Consider the following 23538-nt stretch of genomic DNA (forward strand, 5'->3'; position numbering starts at 1 on the left):
ACTTAAGACCATGTACTATTATTGATGAACCAGACAAAGATTATTATTGATTATTCAGGGTTTCCCCCAGAAAAGTGGTTAGGCCCAGTGGCGGACCAGTCACAGACTGATGGCAGACCAATGCAGAGCCCAATAGTTTCTGTCTGTCAAAGAATAACGAATGGAATTGTGAAATTTAAAAAGAGCTATAAGACAGATTTAATTGGGCTCTACATAAAGTCAGTGCTAAAAGCTAACTGGAGTTAGGAAATATGACTACGTCTAAGTGTCCAAGCCACACCGCTTTAACTGCAGTCTACGTCTTAAAAATACATTCAAATTATTTTTGTGGGGGGCAAATTAGGCCTGGTGGGCCATCAGGCTTGCAATTCACTGGGGGAAACACTAAGTTAAAATATCAAAAACTGTGTCTAACATAAGTCTGAACAGTGTTGACAGATGGAGTCATGTGACCCATTCTGAGGAGTTCCGAGGTGTTTCTCTGATCCTACCAACAGAGACTGCACCTGGACTGCTCACATGTGCCACCTGGTGGTTATTTGTGCGCAATAGCTACTGCAGCTGCTGCTGGATGATTTATTTCACCCACCTTCACTTCACTGCTGCGCAGTAATCACGTGAATTAAAACCAGAGACATCGTTTTTTTTTTTGTCTTACAGACAAAATCGATTAACTGTGCTTTTAAATAGGGGTGTTGAAATTAATCATTGCATCGCGATGCGGGCCTAGACGATTCTGCACCGATGCAGTGACAGACCATAATCGATTATGGCCTACCGATGTTACTTGTGGATTTTCCGGACGCTGCTTGGTTTGTCGTTGCCTTTTGTCTGTTGTAGCGGTGTTCAAACTCCGCTGCATTCAGGAAGTGTCTTTTTTAACAGCAGATATAGGGCTGCAATTAAAGATCATTTTCATAGTCAATTAATCTGTTGATTTTTTTCTCGATTAATCAATTAGATGTTTGGTCTCTAAAATGTCAGAAAAAAGTGAATCAGTGTTTCCCAAAGCCCAAGATGATGCCCTCATATGTCTCGTTTTATCCACAACTCAAAGATATTCACAGAGGACAGAAGAAATAAATAAAAAAAAAATATATATATATATATATATATATATATATATATATATATATATATATATATATATATATATATATATATATATATATATATATATATATATATATATAGTGGGGAGAACAAGTATTTGATACACTGGCAATTTTGCAGGTTTTCCCACTTACAAAGCATGTAGAAGTCTGTAATTTTTATCATAGGTACTCTTCAACTGTGAGAGACGGAATCTAAAACAAAAATCCAGAAAATCACATTGTATGATTTTTAAGTAATTAATTTGCATTTTATTACATGACATAAGTATTTGATACATCAGAAAAGCAGAACTTAATATTTGGTACAGAAACCTTTGTTTGCAATTACAGAGATCATACGTTTCCTGTAGTTCTTGACCAGGTTTGCACACACTGCAGCAGGGATTTTGGCCCACTCCTCTATACAGACCTTCTCCAGATCCTTCAGGTTTCGAGGCTGTTGCTGGGCAATACAGACTTTCAGCTCCCTCCAAAGATTTTCTATTGGGTTCAGATCTGCAGACTGGCTAGGCCACTCCAGGACCTTGAGATGCGTCTTAAGGAGCCACTCCTTAGTTTCCCTGGCTGTGTGTTACGGGTCATTGTCATGCTGGAAGACCCAGCCACGACCCATCTTCAGTGCTCTTACTGAGGGAAGGAGGTTGTTGGCCAAGATCTCGCGATACATGGCCCCATCCATCCTCCCCTCAATACGGTGCAGTCGTCCTGTCCCCTTTGCAGAAAAACATCCCCAAAGAATGAGGTTTTCACCTCCATGCGTCACGGTTGGGATGGTGTTCTTGGGGTTGTACTCATCCTTCTTCTTCCTCCAAACACGGCGAGTTGAGTTTAGACCAAAAAGCTCTATTTTTGTCTCATCAGACCACGTGACCTTCTCCCATTCCTCCTCTGGATCATCCAGATGGTCATTGGCAAACTTCAGACGGGCCTGGACATGCGCTGGCTTGAGCAGGGGGACCTTGCGTGCGCTGCAGGATTTTAATCCATGACGGCGTAGTGTGTTACTAATGGTTTTCTTTGAGACTGTGGTCCCAGCTCTCTTCAGGTCATTGACCAGGTGAAGAGTAGGTGCCGTGTAGTTCTGGGTTGATCCCTCACCTTCCTCATGATCATTGATGCCCCACGAGGTGAGATCTTGCATGGAGCCCCAGACCGAGGGAGATTGACCGTTATCTTGAACTACTTCCATTTTCTAATAATTGCGCCAACAGTTGTTGCCTTCTCACCAAGCTGCTTGCCTATTGTCCTGTAGCCCATCCCAGCCTTGTGCAGGTCTACAATTTTATCCCTGATGTCCTTACACAGCTCTCTGGTCTTGGCCATTGTGGAGAGGTTGGAGTCTGTTTGATTGAGTGTGTGGACAGGTGTCTTTTATACAACGAGTTCAAACAGGTGCAGTTAATACAGGAGAGCAGGAATTCTTACTGGTTGGTAGGTGATCAAATACTTATGTCATGCAATAAAATGCAAATTAATTATTTAAAAATCATACAATGTGATTTTCTGGATTTTTGTTTTAGATTCCGTCTCTCACAGTTGAAGTGTACATATGATAAAAATTACAGACCTCTACATGCTTTGTAAGTAGGAAAACCTGCAAAATCGGCAGTGTATCAAATACTTGTTCTCCCCACTGTATGTATGTATATATATATTCACATTTAAGAAGCTGGAATCAAAGAATTTTTACTTTTGTCTAAAAAAATTACTCAAACCAACTAATTGACACTAATTGATTATCAAAATAGTTGGCGATTAATTTAAGAGTTGACAACTAATCGATTCATATTTGCAGCTCTAAGCAGATACAATAAAAACTGTATATCTGACTGCTTGAATTTGTTGATGTAAACCATGTGTAGCAATAAACGTATATTAATATTGAGGAGGTGACGCATCGTGATATCGAATCGATTCGAATCGTGAGACCAGTGAAGAGTCACACCCCAGCTTTCCAAGTAGCCTCCATTAACCGGACGGTTTCTCACCTCTCCGAGCACTCTGAACAGAGAGCTCTTTCCACAGCCGTTTGGTCCACACACAAGAACATTGGTGCCAGACCTCACCTTCAGAGAATAGACAAACAATGATTAGTTGGAATACAACAGAACAGAGAAACAGTCGTGGTCTCATTTAATTTAACTACGTTTTGCAAAATCATGCATATGTCTGAATGATATAAAACCTAAACCAAGGTTCAACTTAATATTCCTAAGATTCATAAATTTTTCCGTGTGTTGTTTGATTGCCTGTCTACATGGATGAGGTATGGCAATAAATGATGAGCTTTACCTCAAATGTGAGATCTCTGATCAAAATGTCTCCATTGGGTGTTGCTAGTGGGGTATGGTCAAACCTGCAAAATATTAAATATTGTTGCTTTAAATCTGGTCTCATGAAAATAACAAAACAATGGGCCAATGTATATTTGAGTGCAGAACAAGACACCTACTTGATGATGTTATCTCTGTTGGTAACTTGACCACTTCCGGGCACCAGTATGAGTTTCTCGGCACTGTCTGATTCTAAGGTCAATGGAAGAAACCACAAATCAGTTAAGCGGTTTGGCTGTACAGCTCAAACTAGCCCAGATGATTTCTGTCACATATTTCTTTGCGATCAGGAATCGCGTTTACCCTTCTCCTGGGAGACCATAGTACGTTCATATTTGCCAGCATTCAGCTCCTTCAGGACTTTCATCAGTTCAGTGATACGAGATGTGAATCTGTGGGGGACGCAGACATTAAGAACAAAATGACATGAACACAGAGCTCTAAGACTTAACGGAGCTCCACCAATGTAACAGTAAAATCTAAAGGGTTATCCATTTTAGAAACGGGAATAGTTTAAGCTCAATCTACTCCAAAAAGTAGTAACCTGCAAAGGCCTTTCAAAAAGGTTTGAAGAGAGGTCCAATACAGATTGTTTGACCCATTGAGCTGGCTAGTCTTTTATAAGTTCTTCAGATGCTGGACTAACACACCTAACGTAAACTATGATTTTTTTTTTTAAATCAGTTTTCACTTGATATTAGGGCTGGGTGGCAATATTTTACCTTATATTGGAATATTTTCAAATGAGATAGTGGATTAGACAAAACAGTTTATATCGATATGGTTTAATGTTGTGTTACATGACCCAGTTCTTATGTAAAGCTGTCCCCGTGTTAGCATCAGCTCTCTCACTCTGTACACAACGTCATTTGTTTATTTATTTATTATTTATAATATGTTCATGTTGTGGCAAAAAGGTTTCTCTTCTTTTGTTCATTTTAAAGTTCAGATCCTGAGTATCTTCTAAGTATGGAAAAGCCCAACCAGTTTTTTCAATGTTACTCTTGAGTGAGCAGTGTTACCAGAATTCTTGTAAAACTGTTTTGATTCACAATTAAGGTGGAAAATAAAAGTTTTGTGTTTAATGTATTTTTTTTAATGTTGAAATGGAAACGTTTTAAAACATATGGTATCGGAAAAAGTATCGTTAAGGAACCGGCATCGAAACTGAGGTATCGAAATTGGCACCGAACGATGCCCAGCCCTAGCCATACCTTATATTCACCTTTTTGGTACAATTCTGTAACACTCACCCTGAGAGGCGGGTCATCTCTCGGCCAGCCAGTACAATCCTGCCCAGGGCCTGGGACATTCTCAGGAGCATCCTCCCACTCTGGTAGTAGTCCTACAGACCACACAGGCCCAATCACATCAGTTAAAACAGCAGAGCCCCAAAACGTTACTGCAAAGCATTTTCAAAGTAAGCTGTTCTGTTTCATTTGTTTCTTCTACCAGGGAGCCTCTGGTGCTTCTTCATTTTACGATGGCATCATTGGAATAAAACGAGCTCATTACGGTGTGCTCATGCAGTTGTAGGCACTGACTTGTTTGACAAGCATTGACATGCAAGGCCAGACTTCCATGCACTTCTATCCAAAGTCAAAACTGATGTCCCCGCATCATTTTAAAACTCCAAAGGCGACAAATCTGTAAGGCTTTTTACAAAAGATGATTCTATTTAGCCACCAATAACAATGTGAATCCACAATGAAAACAGTGTGTGTGTGTGTGTGTCTCTGACCTCCAGCAGCTCAGAGTGTGTGCTGTGCAGGTGTCGGGGGTGTGACACGCTTAGGAATGGCCGGCTGACCACCAGGTAGCCTACTACAGTGGCCAGGTCTGCAGAAGGACACACGTGGAGACATAAGGAACACAGAATTATAACATGATACGTAACAAAGTTTTCGAGAGAACCCAATTCTATACATAATAAGTCTATGGTACTCACAAACAGTCTACTGCTTGTGTTTACACAAATTCTAAAAACTTTCTCATCACATGGTCCAGAGACAAGGAAGCTGTCTCTTGACATTATTGCCAACGACTCCATAGGACGTCATATCCAGCATCAAATCTGACTAGCTCGTTGTTACACAAATGTTCTGCTAGATGGAGCAGGTGAAAGAGAGAGAGGATGGCCTTTTCTCTCTGCTGGGGTCTCTAGAAACACCAGGGACACATTAATGTTGAAAAGCCATGAAAAAGTGCATTTTGCACAATATGTCCACTTTAAGGAAAACTCATTTTAAATTATGGGGTCCACTTTTTAGGTTGTGGAAAGGGTGTGTTGAGAAACAAAATTAAAACTACTATTGTCATTATTTTGTTTCTTTATCATTTGATATATTTATCTTTGTGTTTTTGTTTGCTCACTATTGTGTCCTAATGAAAGTTGTAAATTGTAAAGTAAAGCTAGGATCTAAATTATTGTCAATTAAAAACATCTACTTACACTTGGCAATTATGCTGTCCACAAATCCCATGGAGAAGCGAAAGAAGATAAAGTTATGCAAGTGGTCCACCTGGAAGACAAAATAAATATGTTCACAATCTGAAGTTGGGGGAAACACACAGTAATAAGGACTGTGTTTTCCCTGTGTAGAATGACTAAAAAGAAAATAAAGAAAGTTATCTGAACCACACACAGCTGTCTCTTTCCTCTTGTAGCCGGTGCAGCCAGAGCCAATTCTATCTCTACTAGGCAAAATGATTTGTTTTCAGCCATTTTCAAAGTAAAAAAAAAAAAGCATCACATGTACCTGTTGCAGGAGTAACACTGCCATTCAGTAAATGGTTCAGGGGCAGGGGGTTGTATCTGTTTACAGTAAGTCTTGGACCTGGTTACTGCTGTTGCAGTAAAATTTAAAGAGTAACTTTACACTACCTGAAGAACTTGTTTTTGATTTCCTTCCCACCTTGCTGCAGTGATGCACAGGTGTATTTCGGGACACCATGAGATAGGTGCAGGCACAACAAAACACACTCTTGACCCCATTCAACCACACCAATAAGAGATAGTGGCCTGTATTCATTCTGTGTAAATCATTGATTCTTTGGGGACTCTTAACACTGGGGTCTTCAATGTTTTTTAGGCCAAGGACCCCTTAGCTGAAAGAGAGACGGATCAGGGACCCCCCCAACTTCATATATTGTACAAAATTAAGTTGCAGATTAAGCTGGGCCTACAATAATGTGTAGGGCGGCCTAAAGTCTTTGCATCTACCTTTTTTATGGTGCATACAATACTAAAGTATTAAAATAATAATTATTGACACATTCTTATACATCATGTTTTAATACTAAAGCTATAGTGTGTAGTTTCTGTCTCCCCCATGAGAAATTCAAAGTAATGACATCAATTCTGTTGTTGCATCCACATGATACAAGCCTTCGGTGATCACGCACCACCTCCTCCCCTCCTCCAGACAGGTGCTAGTAGCCAAGGAGGACATGGAGGATTAAAAAAAACATGATGGACTCTTCAGAAGAGATCATTATCTTCACGCTTTCCGACCGGAGAGATTTTTGCAGTTCCTAGAACATAACGTTCCTAGAAGCCTTTTTTTCTTGTGTTCCGACTGGACCAATTTGGGGATTATTAAGTTCCTCTGACCCTCCTTCCTGTAACTCTTTCAGCTCCTACTTCAGGGCAGGTCTTTTCCCTTTTCTGCATAGTGGTGGGTAGATGGCTGTGTTAAAATAACAAAAGGTCAGTTCCTATGGCCACTTGGCCAGTGTGAATGCAAATGAAAAACCGGTTTTGGGGGAGAGTAGTTAGTAGATCTGTTTAGAAGTGGACTGTTCCTATAACTACGTTCCTGTAACTACTTGGTCAGAAAGAGGCTGTACTAAGCATCCCTTGTTGGCCAACATTTTGGTTTTGTCTATACTACATTGACTGGATTAAATAGAATTGCATTACTAATAAGCGACTAAAGTACAATTTTCATTGACTAAAACTAGACTGAAATAGTCATGGATAATTCTGACTAAAATAAGACTAAAATGCTCAGACTTTTAGTCGACTGAAACTAAAAAAAAAAAATGTATGTAGTATGAACGTGACTAAAACTAAAATGACAGCTTGACACAAAGACTAGACTAAAACTAAAATTAAAACAGGCCGCCAAAAACAACACTAGATACAATACAACAAAACAGTGTTAACCGGCGGCGGGCCATTGGCAGAAAGCGGCCCATCTGTTTTACTGCCCGCCGAAGCAGATGGCTAGTCAGATTGTCCATCTCCGGGGCTGTCAACGCTGTGTCTCGGCAATAAAGTGGAGGGACCGAGCAGCCCCTGCTGCGGCCGCTGGCTAACATTAATGTTAGTTAGCTAACGACACTGGTTAGATATGAGTTGTACAAGTTGACAGTCATCTGGGAGAACACTGTGCTGTCCTACGCTGTGACAAGTGTGTGTAAATGAAACATTAAGTTGTTGAATTTTACTAATTTGGTGGTGGTCGGTGTAATTTTGACATGGGTCAACCGGAAGAAAAAGCCAGTTGTGCGTTGGCAGAGCGCCACCTACTGCAGCGGAGGTAGAGTTACTCCTGTCATTCTTCCCCGCTCATGTATACGGGGAGAACTGGCATAACCCGGTTATTCACTTAACCGGGGTAAGACCATACCCTGGTTACTGTCTTAACATTCTCATCTTGTGGGAAACGCTGCTTAACCGTTACTCACCAGTTTCTTGAAGGTGCTGTGAATGGTCTGTTTTTCCCTCATGTTCCCATTGTAGAAGGCAATCTCTTCACTACAGTAAAAAGAAAAAATGAAAGTAAATGCAGTTTTGTAGTAAATAGCTGTACAGTAATAGGGTTTGAGCAGTTGATGTTGCGTTTACCTATTGGTGATGAGACGAGAGTTGACGTAGCGGTACTCTCCCTCGTACCGCTGCTCGGTGACGGTCATCTTGCCTATGGGCCTTCTCAGTCTGGTCAGGAACAGTCCTGAGACCAGTAGGTAGGTCATCATGATGGCTGGGCCCTAGGGAGGTGAGGGGGACGCAACAAAGTCACTTCCTGTTGAGCAGGTGGTGCGATTTACATTCAGCCTAAAATGTGAATTAAATGCAAATGGACTGTATTTATTATGGGTCGACCGATACTGGTTTTTCAAGGCCAATACTACGGTGACCGACAGGGGCAAATGCATGGTAGACAAAACCCAAGCAAATTAAGAAAACATCTTCATTAATTTGACAACACATGCGCAGCATTTAGCAAACTCGCTCCAAATACACACAACAACATACACAAGTGTGCTGCAAATACAGAAATGATGCAAAAGGAAAAGCACACAATCCCCTAAAACAAATGCAAAAAAAAAAAAAAAAAACGCTGCATCCAGGTTACACAACGGAAGTTCTCCAGGCCTCTAGGGGGAGCGCTACGTGGAACAGCTCGATTTTTGACCCCACTGAGAGAGAGACAGAGAGAGAGAGCCGGGGCACGTTCAATCTCAGAATGGTGTGCCCCGTTGTGAAACGGCAATATGGCAGACGTGGCCCCTTTTTGTTAAAAGCTAAATATGGGTCAAACCATTCTGAATGAAGTGTTGTGGTGCTGCTGAGACTTCCCAGCCTACATATCCTATCTAAAAAATCTTTGTTTGGTAAAGATCCTCGCAAAAATCATACTATAATTATTTCCATTTTTTAGATTTTAATATTTTTCAATGAAAATGAGAATAACGATACAAAAATTATCATTCCCTCCAAGATTGTGAATCCTATCGCAATATTAGTCAAAATAATCGCAGTTAGATATTTTCCTAATATTGTGCAGCCCTAGTTTGGTGGGTGTGTCTCTAGTCTGCAGTATGCTTTGCTGAATGCTGCACATGTGTTGTCAAGTTTATGAAAAGGTTTTCTTAATTTGCTTGCGTTTTGTCTATTTGCGTGTGTTTCATTAAGTTGCAGTACGTTTGCCCCTGTCGGCCACCATACAATACTGATACCGATTATTAGTAGTTAATGAAACCGATATTTGGAACAGATTTGCATTTACTGTACAGTAAAACAATTTGGAATATTACAAACTCCAACACAAAAGTCTGTTTAGAAGTTTAAGAAAACTGAAACTTTAAACTAAAAAAAAAAATGAATAAATAAAAACACAAATAGCTTCCTGTAGTTTCTTACAGAGCTGTAGCAGAGCTAAGGTAGCTCACTATTTAATTAATTCACTGTACTGGTTATCGGTCAAATAAAACACTGATACAGATAATCTGCTGATAAATGGTTGATCCCTAGTACTTATACAGCGCTTGTCTAGTCTTAACGACTACTCAAAGCGGTTTTTACATAGTACAGGAATCATTCACACACATTCAGACACTGTGGCCGAGACTGCCGTACAAGGCGTGTTAAGAGTGAGATAAACACTCACACACATTTACACTCTGATGGGAGCAATTCAGGGTTCAGTGTCTTGCCTGAGGACACTTTGACATGGGACAGCAGGGCCAGGAATCGAACCACCAACCTTCCGATTGGTAGGAGAGCGCTCTACTACCGGAGCCACAGCTGCCCCGTATGTAGATTTGCACTGTAGATTGAAGTTCAGCCAACTTTCCGATCCAACTGAACCTATTTTGAAAATGCTGCCATCCTGAATGTAGCCACAGCTTATTATTATAATAATTATTAATTGTTGAACTAGTCATTTTTTTAAACCCACGTGGAGTCGGAACAGATCACAGTAAACCAACAACCGCTATCATTAGATCTCTGAGGGCAGCATTCCGCTCACAAGTTTGTTCATAATGTTTTTTTTTCTTATAATGGTTCTAAATAGTTTTATCTGGTTAAAGTATTCATAAAAACGAAAAAAAAAAAAAAAGCAAAGCTTGTTTTGTGCTCACTAAAATCTTTTGTCGCAAATTGCGTTACATGCGGACGTCCCCACAGCTGACTTGGGCAGGATGAGTTTACCTCTACGGTCCAAGAGTGGAGCACAACTTTTCAGTTTTCTAATTTAAATTAAATGGAAAACAAATAATGATATTTGACATGTATTCTATTAATTATGATGCAGTATATGTAGAACACTTAACGTATATGAAACAACAGGCACCCTTATGTCTTTGTGTGGTGTGGTATATACAGTATGTATTGTATTTCCATAGACTGAAGAGAACATGCGGGAGATAACCTGCTTACCTGAGCACCGATGGCACTTGTCAGCTTGAAGATGTACAGACCGATATCCAACAGAGGCTGCAGGACAGACACAGGACAGATACATTAACAAATAATATTCCAAGATGTTCCGATCAGAGGAGCACTAACAATGATCCTGTACCAGCAAAGCAGCTGGGCTTCTAGAAGTTTGCTTTTTTCTTTCATTAGGGGAAAACAGGGCCCGTATTTATCAACCCTGTGTGTGTGTAACAAGCATAGTGTGCGCGCTGTGCATAAGCCTAGGCGCATTTTACTAAATACTAAATGTTAAAATATCAATGAAATGCAGCATTATTGAGACCAGGTTTTTGTTGGTCAATGGCGCGATCACTTCAATGGCGCGATCACTTCCCGCTGCATCAAGCTAGCAATACTCCCAGAATGCACCTGAACCTGCGCCGGGTGCAAGATAGGGCTCTATATCTTAAGTGTCAGTCTTCTGGCGCTTACCCACTGCTAGTACCAGCTCTAGCTGTCCTCCATTTTCCATTGCAGATTTAGCACCGCCTCATGCGTGAGGCGAGCGTGGCTGGTCGTCATAGCGACGCCGCAGGAAACTATCGTGACCTAACGCGACACACACAGAACGTGGAAGGTGTGTGTTGTTGATTCTCGCCATGTGTTTGCCGGAAAACACATTTAGTTCAAAAGAAGCTGGAGGCAGCAAAAAAAAAACCCGCTGGCTAAACCATTTAAAAATGGCGGGTTTGTTCAGGACACAAGTTTACTGTACATTCAACACACATTTGACAATAACGAATTTAGAGAATCCATTATGATATACACATTGGAAATGAAAGATAAAAAATTTTTTCACCACGTCTTAATTACAAATTTTAAACCGGTGAGCTGTTAACTGACCTGCCTATACATAGCCTAGATTTTAATATTTTATGCCTGCTCTGTCCAAACGATACCGCTTGATTAAACTGCTCGTCGCCAAACATTTCAAAAACAATCCTCTCCTGAAAGATTGGCGCACGTCTTTGTCTCCTCAGTGCCATCACAAGCCCCTACTGGCAACTCCTAACCACTTGAGAGACCTCTCAAGCTGTCTTAAATAACTTTAAGAAATGTGATAACTTGCCTTTATACTTAAGTTTGAAAGTTGGAGTACATGTCATGAATTCTCAGCACTGAAGACTAAAATGGCACTTTGAGAAGCTTGATAAATACGGGCCCTGGTTTCAGATTAGAGTTTGCTGGGTAGGCCTGGTACAATGCCCAGCAGCGGGAAGGTGAGGGCAACGACCCAATGTTAACTCTAACTCGTACAAAAAGAGCTTCTGTAATCATCCAATGTCCGAATAGAATACACCTCTACTGCCCTGTTGGAGTTGGATTTATCATTGATGGACACATGGATGAAGGTCGTTCTAACATTTCCAACACAAAAATATCTGAATGCCTACGGTGCATTGAAAAAATAAAAATAAAAAAGAATTTGGGGCTGAAACTACACCTCTACTGGCCCTCGACAGTGGGCATACTGCTGAAGCATATGAGGCTGCCATACATGATGCAGAAGACTTGCACAGCACTCCAATCTATTCATTCTAAATGTCCCAATCATTGTGAATGCTAGAAGATTTTTGAACATTATTCTTTTGAGGGCCAACAAAGTTTGGTACCTTGCTGAGGTTCGAGTAAAGGTCCACCACACTGTTGCAGAATTTCTCCACATCCTGTGTCAGTAGCTGGTCTGCATTGGCTATCCGGTTGTCCAGGTTTCCCATTTTGTAGTAGGTGAAACCCCTGAAGAGCCAGAACACAGGGTTACGTACCACTCAAAGAAGCCAGGAGACACCCATGAACACATGGTCCACCCCTGTGACTGAACGATGGGAGAACCAATTAATCTCCCGATGTGTCACCGGTTCCAGATAAGTCAAAACACGAGGTCAAGATTTTTCTTAGAACCAGTTGTTCCTTCTTTTCCTCACCCATGGTATAAGTCATCATCTTGCAATTTGCTGCTAAATCGCATTTGAATATGAAAGGTTATCAAACGGGAGTTATGGTTTATAGCCGACAGTGCAGTTTTCTCAAAAACATGACCAGTTTTCTACAACATAAATATTACCATCACTACTGTAACGTTACACAAATCATAACCACACACAGATAACACTTTTCTGTTATATTACTTATTTGTTACCATTTTTTTTGTAACATTTGGAGGAGGGTGGGAGGGGACCAGCTCCCTCCTAAAGGTCTGGGGGGGAGGGGGGGAGGTGAACCAAGGCAAGGATACCCAAAAGATAAAAGTTAAGAAAACAACATACACTAGACCTCCCTGGCTCAACTGAACCTCCATTTTTTTTTTTAAATCATTATTTTATTTTTTTCCTCTCCATCACACATACAATTAGACAATTGTGTAATACTTGTTACAGGCCTAATGTTTACCAGAAGATCCCATATGATGGGAAAGCGGCTTTAGTACTTACTCCAGGTACTGGTCGTACAAGTGCTTAGTGAGCCTCTCCCGGAACCTCAGCTTCAGCTCGTATAGACCCAACTTCAGGAAGTTGTTCACCAAGGCTATCTGAAATGACCCAGTCACACAGAACATAAAACAAATCCATCTCTCACTATTAGCTCGTTGCTTAAAGGAGAATTCCAGCCAATTTTTACATTAATCTTGATTACTATAAATATGCGAGTACTTTCGATTGAAAAAAAAAAACCCGACCTGAATCAGTCCTAGCAAACTGGAGAAGCTGCAGCTGCGTACTACAAGCGTCCCCTGAGCTAAAACGGCAGTGGTCGGGGCAAGTTTTAGAGTGCCTTTGTGCCTCTTAACAGACACAAAATGCAATTAATATGTCTGTGCCACATGAACAGGGACCTTATGTGTCAACAAATGCGTTTTCAACTCAGACATTGTTTAAATTCACCTACCCTGTCTCTATCCTGCTGGTAGCTAGCTCGCCCTGCTAGCTGCTAGCTGCAGCTACTCCGTGTTGACCGCACCGATTCGGCTCGTTTTTTTTTTTTTTTATATTGACTGTACTCGCATATTTATAGCGATCAAGATTAACGTAAAAATTGGAATTCTCCTTTAAGTACGCCTTAGCAAGTGACAGGGTTTTAGAAACTGAATAGTATTCATGCCGATTGTTGTTTTTGTTTTTTTCAATTAGAAGCATAGGATATGGGAAAGAAGAAAACATGCAATAGCAGAATATTTACACTTCAGTCATTGACTGCTAATGTTAGATCTAAATAATGACCATGCTAAATGGTAGTTCTTCTAAGTGCATGAAATGATTCAATGAAAATATTCTACCATCACCAGGAAATTAGTAATTACACAGCAGAAGATGTCAGTGTTTTTCATATCAGGTCTCCATTGTAGACTTATCAGAAAATTAAACTATGAACTGAACGACAGATGTGTTACAGAATAATATATAGCATAGAAAATTAAGATCACACTTAAGAGTGTGACCAAAAAAAAAAAAAAGTTAACAAAAGACACACTTACAAGTGGCATGAATTTGATAAAGCTGAACAAGTAGGCCTTGAAATCTTTTGTCGAGCGACCGATAATTGCACTGCAAACCACAACAGGCACAAATATCAGCAAGCATTGCCAAAAGAGTCAGTGGGACAAATAGTGATGCTTGATAGACTTCTTTTTCCTTTGAAACCAATGCAGCTTTGCTAAACAGCTTTAAAAATAAGAAAAAGCGAGAGCGACAGTGGAGTCCTGACATAGATAAAGTCAAGAAAACCATTCAATTTATGTACGTCCATGTTATTTTTATGGTACACAAACTGACTTTTTGGACAGCTGTGGAGCCATATATTTGTGTGCCTTTAAAAATCCTATCATAATAAACTGTCATATCTGATACCGTGTCTGTATGCTCATATTCTTTTCCCAAATCTCTGTAGTGTGACATAAATAGAGAGGGAATAGTATTTTTTTTATTGTCAAACTGTCACTACATCCTGACAGTACTACATGAGACTGATGAGAAATATTGTTCCTCTCTGCCACAACAACCAACTAGAGCCAAGGAGGCTCTAACACAGTGTCAATCACTGCTCGTGGACTCCGATCAAACTAATAAACTAGGCAGCACTGATCAGATATGAATCAATATTCTGTAACTGCATTGCCTATTCTATGGGAAAAGTTTGCTGTCGCCGGTTGGCCGGGGGCACTGCTAGGATTTGGCTCGACTTGGGAATAAACTTCTCATTTTACAGCTAAATAGTACACCAAAAGATGTTTCTGAAACATTTGAGTGTAGAGCTGGGCGATATGGAATAAAATCAAATATAATATGTTAAATAATTTTCGCATCGATGTCAATATTGTAGGGTTGAGAATTGGTGCTTTCACAAAATATTAACACAAGAGTTTTGATAAATAATCACTAATACATGACTGCTAATTACAATGACTAAGTGGGTAAAGGCAAATAATAGAACAGCTAGAACAGTCTGGTAAGTTCAGAAGATGACATCACTTTACTGTAATGCAGCCTTTAAAACCAGGAAAAGACACTTTTGTCATATCACAATATTACGATATCCAAAATCTAAGACGATATCTAGTCTCATGTATCGATGTCGATATAATATCGATATATTGCCCAGCCCTGATTTGAGGCGATAAAATAGGCAGTGCAGAGTACTTTCTTGTTTTATGAACCAAGCGGTCAGCGAGCTCGAAGCAGCTGTGTGCGTTTGACCAATCAGCGACTGTCATCCCTGCAAACCCCACCCCCAAGGTTCCTGTACTTTTAGAAAGTACTACTCCCCCATGATCACAGGCTTTTTTTTTAAGCTCCCAGAACTTCATTTTGACCCTGGTTATCTCGTGCTACTGTCAGGATATAGTGACGGTTTCGGCAAATATAACAAAAAGTTGGGGGTTTTTAAACGTTACCTAGCATGTAAACACGTTCTAATAAAAACCCAAAATACAACTATGAACATGAAAATAATCATGCCCCTTTAGGCAAAAATGTAAGCTGGTTTATGCATATGCATTAAATAGTTATATTACTGGTACTGTTATACAATTGCATTGTTTATTCATATGAATATATTTGCAGTAACGATTCAGGTTTTTGGCTTTGAATGGATGCAATACAGGCTCCAACTTTCAAGCTGATAAAAGTTACTATGTAACACTTTTTTATTCTGCTAGGAAGCTATCTGTAATGGACAAAAGGGTTTCTCCCATTACTTTATTTTTTAATTTTTTTGCATTGCTCTGATGGGTTTCATTATCTAGTTAGTCACAAGAAAAAGATAAATCCTGAAATAGGTTGTTTAATAATGTCAGCAGAACTTTTGTAGTTACAGGAAAATAAATGTCAGTTATAATAAACACATAAATTGAATGGAATTCCATGTGTAAATGTGTTCTAGTAAGTGTATGCCAACAGTTATTAAGTTCACCACCTGGGAAGGAAATGTAGACCGCAGACAGTAAGTGATGAAAAAGCACAACACAACTACAAAGCAAGATGTTAAAACCACAGTGGTAGTTTTTTTTTTTTTTTTTTTTTAAAGCTTGGTTTTCCACTTCTGCGAGAACCATGTGGTGGACAGTTACCCCCGGTATGACTGATATGTAGGAATAAAAGTGCTTCTTGAATAGATTGATGTCTCTGCCTATAATACCGCTGTGGAGAATCAAAACAAAGTCATCAGTTTCTTGCAGAGAATCAAACAGCAACACATGATGGAACACCCCACACATTTCCATTACAATCTTCAAAAGAAAACGAGAGCGAGCTTGTTTCAGCTGCATTGGCTTTTCAAGGGATTGACACTGTGACTAGGGATCGACCAATTATCGGCCTGGGATTCCCTGGGCCGATATTTGGCAATTTGCAGATTATCTGTATTATTTACAGATAAAGTAAAGGATTAAAAAGTGCACTACTTCTGCTCCACTACAGCTCTGTAAGCAGTCTGCAACACTTGCATAAACTGCATGTTTAGACTTCAGGAAGCTTTTAGTTTTATTACATACTTGCTTAAAGCATTTAAACAAACTTTTGTGTTGGAGTTTGTAGCATTCCAAAATGTTAATTTTGACTAAAAGATTTTCATTTTTACTGTAAATGCATATCGGTTTTTATTAACTACTAATAATGGGTATCGATATCGGCCCTGAAAAACCAGTATCGGTCGACCCCTAACTGTGACTGCCTTCATTATTCTATATCTATCATTTATTATAAGATCATTTGAATGCTAACCACAAAAGCCAATTGATAAGGGTAAACGGTGACCTGATCAAATGTTAAGTATTTGGCAAGAACTGCTTAAAATATGTTATCTTTCTAAGAACTGATGTCATAAACTATGCCCACATAGTTTGCTTTGATATAATTCTGCACTGATTATGCAAACATTGCTGGAAACATAATTTGGGCTACAATATACACAGAAATGTCAGATGGAGTTTTTTTCTTAAATTTTCAATTGAAAGAAAAAAAATACAGTGCACATTAATGAACAAGCTAACATTTCTGTAGAGACTGTAAATGAGCCAGGTTATAGCATAAATGCTAATTTTCACCTGTAGTCCCGAGGCAGGAAGACAACAACATACAAGATAATACAAAACAAAAGAATATGACAATATCAAGCAAGAAAAACATTAGCTCACATTCAGGCAGATTACATTACATCAATAAAATTAGTCAAAACGATGACATAACTGGGAACTTTTAAGAAGTTGTTTAAGATGCTTTTTAAATGTGCAGTAAGTTGGACATTCTCTAATGTTTGTTGGGATGCTGTTCCAAAAATGTCCTCCTCTGATAGACAGAACAGTTTGTCAAAAGGTAGTTTTTCTATGCGGGATCTCTATATCTAGTGGCCCACCAGGCCTAAATCTCTGGGAATAATCTTTTTAAGACGTTTATTAAACTACAGTTACAGTGGGGTGGCTCGGTTGGAAACTTAGATGTAGTCATATTTTCAAATCTCCAGTCAGCGTTTAGCACTGCCCCTATGGAATCTGTCTTATAATTATTTTTTTTTAAGTCTAAGGGCCCTATTTTAACAATTTTACTAATGCAGTGTTAAAATAACAATGAAATGCTGTGTTATTGACTTTAGGCCTATAAAGCTCTAAAGGTCATGTGGCTCTTCTGGATGTCCAAAGGTTAAATCTAAAGTTTGTGAAGAGGCTTTTGGTTTTAATGGGCCTGGAATGCCTTCACAGATGGCATTAGGTGTGCTGTTGCAGAAAATTGGCAGTGAGCGGTGTGAATTATCCTGAAGAACGAGTGCATTGTTTCTACTAAAATTACTGTTTCACACATTTTTTGAATGTTTTTAGTAGCGCAAGTTGTATTCACCTCCATTGTATTGGGGAGGAGGCACAACTTTCAAAAAGGTGTAAGAAATCCATAACTTTCCACACAAAGGCAGAACATATTTGAATGGCTACATACCACACTACCTTCACTTGTTTGTTAATTTGTTTGTCTTGGGGCGAAGTGACATTTTAAAATCCAATATGCTGGAGTATTGAGCCAGAACTCGAATCAATGTGTCACTGTCCCAATACTCAGACTGTACTGTACTGTATATGGGTCTAGTTCTCCTGTTACTCAGTTGTGGATTTATTCAACATCAGGGATCGATAAGGTTGTCATGGCTGCTACATGGCGACAACATAATACCCCCCAATATACTTTTAGGGTCATGAATTTTAAAAACCTTTATCTTAAACTTTAAATAATAATGTAAGCATGAAGGCTGAGTCTGACCTTTCGATCATGGTGCCATTCTGGATCATCCATACGTCACAGTAGGTCCTGGCCACCAACATGGCAGCGATAAGGATAAGGTAGCCAGTCTGTGGCGATGACAGCAACAACAGAGAACAGTTAGTAGAGCATGTGAAACATTGCTGATCATTACGGCCTTTATCATTCTGCCCTTGACTCTGCTCATATCTCCCAAACTGATCGGATAAGACTAAATGGAAGTAGAGAAGCCGTGTGGAAAGGGCCTTGGCTTATGGAGCTGATGTATCTGTGTCAAAGGGCTCTGCTGTCTGTACACAGGCTCAGACAGGTTCATTATGACACTTGGAATAATGTTCAACTCCTGGTTGCCAAATTACATGTTTGACTAACACTGAATAGCATGCTTAAATGTTTTGTAATCTTTATTTTTAAAGTAGCCTTTCAAAGTGGACCTACTGGCCTCTGCCGGTAAATCGGATGCAGTACAGATGCCATTCTAACATTATAAAGTATTACAAGAAAACATCATCTTAAATCACCTGCTGTATTTTTGGGGAAATCCCAAGAGAAGTCTAATCCCTGCAGCAAACTGCGTAAAATGAAAAAAAAAAAAGACTTAAAAAACACTTCTCTTAAAATCTTAAATTATGCATCATCAATATTTACAAAGGACTTTCTATTCTAACCAAAAGCTTCCGACAAAAAGAGCTTATTGATTTCCCGAAAAAATATATAAATTCTACTACTGACAATCTTTCCTTTACTATGGTGCAGCATTGAATATTTATTCACAGTCTAGATTTCACTTAAGAAGGAAACAACAGTACAATTGAGACTACAATCTAATACAAAAAACACACTTCTAAAAGCTGAGAGTAATCTTCACCCAGCTCTGTGAAATGAAAGAGCATACAGTACATAACTTCAGCCTAGGGCTGCACAATCTAACTGTTTTTTCCGTCATATTTTCCTCATCTCGCGCAGCCCTACATCAGCCAATCAATTTCTTTTAGAATCCTTTTAAAATCTCACTCTTGACTCACAAGGCATAGTAAATCAGTGATCTCTTGAACCCCCACAGTCCAAATAAGTCTCTCAGATCTGCTGGGTTAGGCCTGCTAGCGGTTCCAGTTATCATGTCCAAAACTCCTGGACCTTATTACAGGACCATAGGACATGACGTAATTGGCCGTGCTCTCTCTCTTACATCTCCAACAATTTGGTGTGTCTTTCAGACCAAGTCTAAACAATCTGGAGGGAGTCCAATAGAAGTGATCCATAATCTTGAACTGAATGAGGTGCACCCTCACACCGCGTGACAAAGTTTTAATACTCCTCCATCCCCCAGGTTTTGCATGAGCAAAGAATAATACCCTGAAGCCTCTTGACTTTTTACATAATTCATCAACACCTTATCTAAACATTCTGGTGCCTTCGCGGCTAAAGAACTGGATCCAAAAAATCCCCACTAACAGAGTTGCAAATTGATGAAAAATTGAGACCTGGGGATTCCAAATGGCTATAACACACAACTTTAAAGCTATAGTGCATAGTTTCTGTCTCCCCCAGGAGGAATTCTAAGTAATGACAACCAAACTGTCGGTGCGTCCACATGATACAAGCCTTCCGTGATTGAACACCACCCCCACCCCTCCTCCACACAGTTACTAGTACTCAAGGAGGACACGGAGGATTAAAAAACATGACGGACTCTTCAGAAGAGGTCATTATCTTCACTTGAGTTTCTGCGTGTGAAAGTCACCGGACGCCACAATCTTCTGAACATAGTCCTACTGAGAAATCCAGAGAGAGTTGTGTGGAGCTGATAGTTTTGATTAGCTTTGTAGCAACTCATTTGGTAATGGCTTGAATGTAACGGACGTTCATTAATATCAAAAAGTTACGCACTAAAGATTTAACTAATTTTTATTCTAACTGGGGAGGGAATAACATACCCAGGTATAGGATACCTTGCTTGGGCCACTAAAACGCACCTGAATGGAAGGCTATAACGGTGCACTGAGCTGTAACGCTTCTGATTTGGACCAATTTACCCTATAACGGGAATTTTTCAAAAAGAGTCCCGATTGGTCTGGTTCCCCCTAATGGAGGACTTTACTACTGAAACCACACAACCTTTTGCTACCACTGACATCTCTTCAGGCAGTCTAACTTTCCTAAACTGACGTAGAACTGCAAAGATTAAGCGATTGGTTATTATTAAATCAATTGCCAACTAATTTGATTATGGATTAATAGGTTGGGCAATCTTTTTTCAAGAAAAAAAAAAAATTCTGTGATTCCAATTTTGGATTCTAGTTTTTAAATTTTTCCTATAACAGTAAACTTAATATCTTTGAGTTGTGGACAAAACAAGACATTTGAGGACGTCATCTTGGGATTTGGAAGATACTCATTGACGTTTATAGACCAAACAACTAATCGATTAATCAAGATAAAAAAATGAATCAATTGTGAAAATAATAGTTAGTTGCGGACCTAAACTGATGGGTTTAATTTGCGGAACTGCTTTAAACATCTGGATGATTGAAGGAAATATAAGCAACAAGTTAAAAGGCAATAGACCTCAACAGTCCCGCCCACAGCCAACTCCCGAAGTATAAATCCCACTGATTTTCTCCATAAGGATTTAGAATATCAGTCATGTCTAAACCATCCCATAATGTCTAAACCATCCCATAATGTCTAAACCATCCCATAATGTCTACGTGGTTGTGAAACGACGGTTTCTGCTCCTGTAGAAGCTAGAAGTCTGTATGAAATCAACCTTGTTTTTAAGAAAAACATGTTTTATCCGCGATTTAATGGAGAAAAACTACACTACCCACAATCCTAAGCGTAACAGCAACGTCTCTGATTGGTCCGACTTGCTGTTACCATAGAAACGTTTACCGTACCCGCGAACGGCTAGAGCGAGCTTCTACCATTGAAGTCTCTGATAGTTTCTGTACACGGTCTGGGACCTTTGCCTTCTCTGCCGTTTTCAAAATGTTTTTTTGCGCCGAATCATCATGTGTTATATGCTCACTATTTATCTCGTAGCTGGTTGTCATGGTTCCAGACTTAAAACTCTATATATCAGCAATTTTCGAAACGTCAATGAAACAATTGAATGGGGAAAAGACAGAGACAGACAGAGCCGAAAAAAAGTGGGCGGTCACTGTTGAACTCTATACCAGCCTAACAGCAGATCCATGCCTTACCTCCTTGCAGAAAAGTCGAGGTACCATGATCCGCACAATCCGGAAGACTCGGAGGAAGAAAACCTTGTCCACTGCTGCACGGTCTTTTTTGCCATCTTTCTGAATGACGAAACATAAAGGTGGACTGTGATACAACTACAATTTACCATGAAAATGTTTGGAGATTTCATAGAAGGCTTTTTATAGACAAAAGAAAATCAGATTGACATACCTCATTGTTCAGTACTAGAGCGGAGCCTTCTTTTCTACTGCAAAGAAAGATTAATAATTAAACCACACAGAGAAAATCCAGGCAGAGGGCAGGCTCTCTGCAGATGCAGACACCGCCACACTTCTAGTGGGTCAGAAGTGATGTTTGAGGAGCACACAAATGACATTAAAATGAACAATTAACAATTGGTCACTGTTATATCTATGTTTGTGTAACAGATAACGTTCCCAGTGCCTGACTAATTTCCCTTGCCATGCATGATCGCAATTCATTTGTTTTAATTAGGCTAGGTTGTGTACATGCTACATGCTTTTGAAAGACTTGTGCCAGTAGTTCAACAAATAGTATTTAGATAACTTCAGGGTCAGAGACAGCTGTGTCAATCTAAGCGACTTTTTTTCCTCTCTTGAATTCCTATTTTAAACGTATTTTTATAGCATAGCATTTACAAACTTTTTTATTTATTATGTTACGTTCAATAGTATTTACAAGTGGCTTACAAGGATTCCTAATTGAGTGCTATTTTCTACGGTAAAATGAACTTTTACTGATAAGAAAGACACTTCAACTAGCTATTTTCAAAATGGAGTTTGGCGTGTCTTTTCTCCATTTTATCACTTTTTTAGAGCAATGTCAGGGATTAAAATAACTACCAAACCCATCGACAGCTCAACACAACGACACGATACGATACTTCAGAAATTAAGTTTTTACAAAATGAGTCACACAAAGTTACACCAATCGGTCATTCATGGAGCAATCCATTAGCGTTCGTGATTTCTGTAAAACAAAGACGTTCGTTGTTTGGCCGTTTTACTGGCATTTGAACTGGTCGGATCAGTTAGCAAAGCCTGCCCACAACAAAAATGGAAGTGAATTCAGGAGTGTCCCAGCGGCAGGTCGCCTCCACCTGTCAGAAGACAGGTCAGACTCGGAAGCTAGCAGCTGCTAGCTAACTAACGTTAGCATCATGACAGGCAGCCGACACAAACTAACGCTTTCTGCGTTTCAAAGCAAACCTCAACATTCCACACTGCCGCCCACTTACCCGTCCCGTTTGAGCGTCCGTCTTCTGTGTTTCAGCAGGTACAAAACCAGCAAAACACCGCCTGCTATTGAGGAGTTTTTCGCTGTCAGATATTTACTGAAAGTCGCCATGTTTCTGACACAACGACCCGTCCCGTTGGTGGGTTGGTTTACTCGAGTTCGCTACAGTTCAACCAATGGCATTCTGGGAGTCTCACGCCATTTCTTCTTCTCCGTTTTTCTTCATAACATACATGATAACATATCATATCTGCCCCTAGTGGACCAGATGGAGATATTCTCCAGGTTGTGTTTTTAACTTAACCCTTGTGTTGTCTTCTGGTCGACTATGCACTTGTTATTTTTTAAAGATAATTTTTTTGGGGAATTTTTAGGCCTTTATTACGGTGGCCCCGAAGTGCAAATCACAACAGCAAATCATAAAACACAACGGCAAATATGAAAACACGACAGGAAATAGGAAAACACGACAGCAAATATGAAAACACGACAGGAAATAGGAAAACACGACAGCAAATATGAAAACACGACAGGAAATAGGAAAACACGACAGCAAATATGAAAACACGACAGCAAAATAGGAAAACACGACAGAAAATATGAAAACACTTCAACAAATCATAAAACACAACGGCAAATAGGAAAACACGACAGAAAATAGGAAAACACGACAGCAA

At 39.7% G+C, this 23538-nt stretch overlaps 1 protein-coding gene across 4 annotated transcripts in view; it reads right to left on the reverse strand.

The window, feature by feature from the left end:
• Window positions 1-23031, reverse strand: part of abcd3a (ATP-binding cassette, sub-family D (ALD), member 3a) — a 28099-nt gene extending 5068 nt beyond the window's left edge. The window contains exons 1-17 of one of the 4 annotated variants that reach the window (XM_078281094.1): window positions 22863-23031; window positions 21815-21848; window positions 21604-21702; window positions 18398-18486; window positions 14131-14200; window positions 13091-13188; window positions 12272-12395; window positions 10620-10676; window positions 8301-8443; window positions 8141-8210; window positions 5901-5970; window positions 5190-5287; window positions 4702-4793; window positions 3752-3840; window positions 3568-3640; window positions 3408-3471; window positions 3104-3181 (exon numbers count right to left, since the gene is read on the reverse strand). In XM_078281094.1, the coding sequence (XP_078137220.1) occupies window positions 3104-3181; window positions 3408-3471; window positions 3568-3640; window positions 3752-3840; window positions 4702-4793; window positions 5190-5287; window positions 5901-5970; window positions 8141-8210; window positions 8301-8443; window positions 10620-10676; window positions 12272-12395; window positions 13091-13188; window positions 14131-14200; window positions 18398-18486; window positions 21604-21702; window positions 21815-21848; window positions 22863-22972 (1458 nt within the window). In that variant the 5' untranslated portion in view covers window positions 22973-23031. Of the gene's footprint in view, window positions 1-3103; window positions 3182-3407; window positions 3472-3567; window positions 3641-3751; window positions 3841-4701; window positions 4794-5189; window positions 5288-5900; window positions 5971-8140; window positions 8211-8300; window positions 8444-10619; window positions 10677-12271; window positions 12396-13090; window positions 13189-14130; window positions 14201-16221; window positions 16292-18397; window positions 18487-21603; window positions 21703-21814; window positions 21852-22862 lie in introns of all 4 variants that reach the window. The other 3 variants (XM_078281093.1, XM_078281092.1, XM_078281091.1) reach the window with 3 other exon arrangements.
• Between the last annotated feature and the right edge of the window lie 507 nt (window positions 23032-23538).

This window comes from Sander vitreus, chromosome 22 (genome assembly GCF_031162955.1).
Source record: "Sander vitreus isolate 19-12246 chromosome 22, sanVit1, whole genome shotgun sequence".
Lineage (NCBI taxonomy): Eukaryota > Metazoa > Chordata > Actinopteri > Perciformes > Percidae > Sander > Sander vitreus.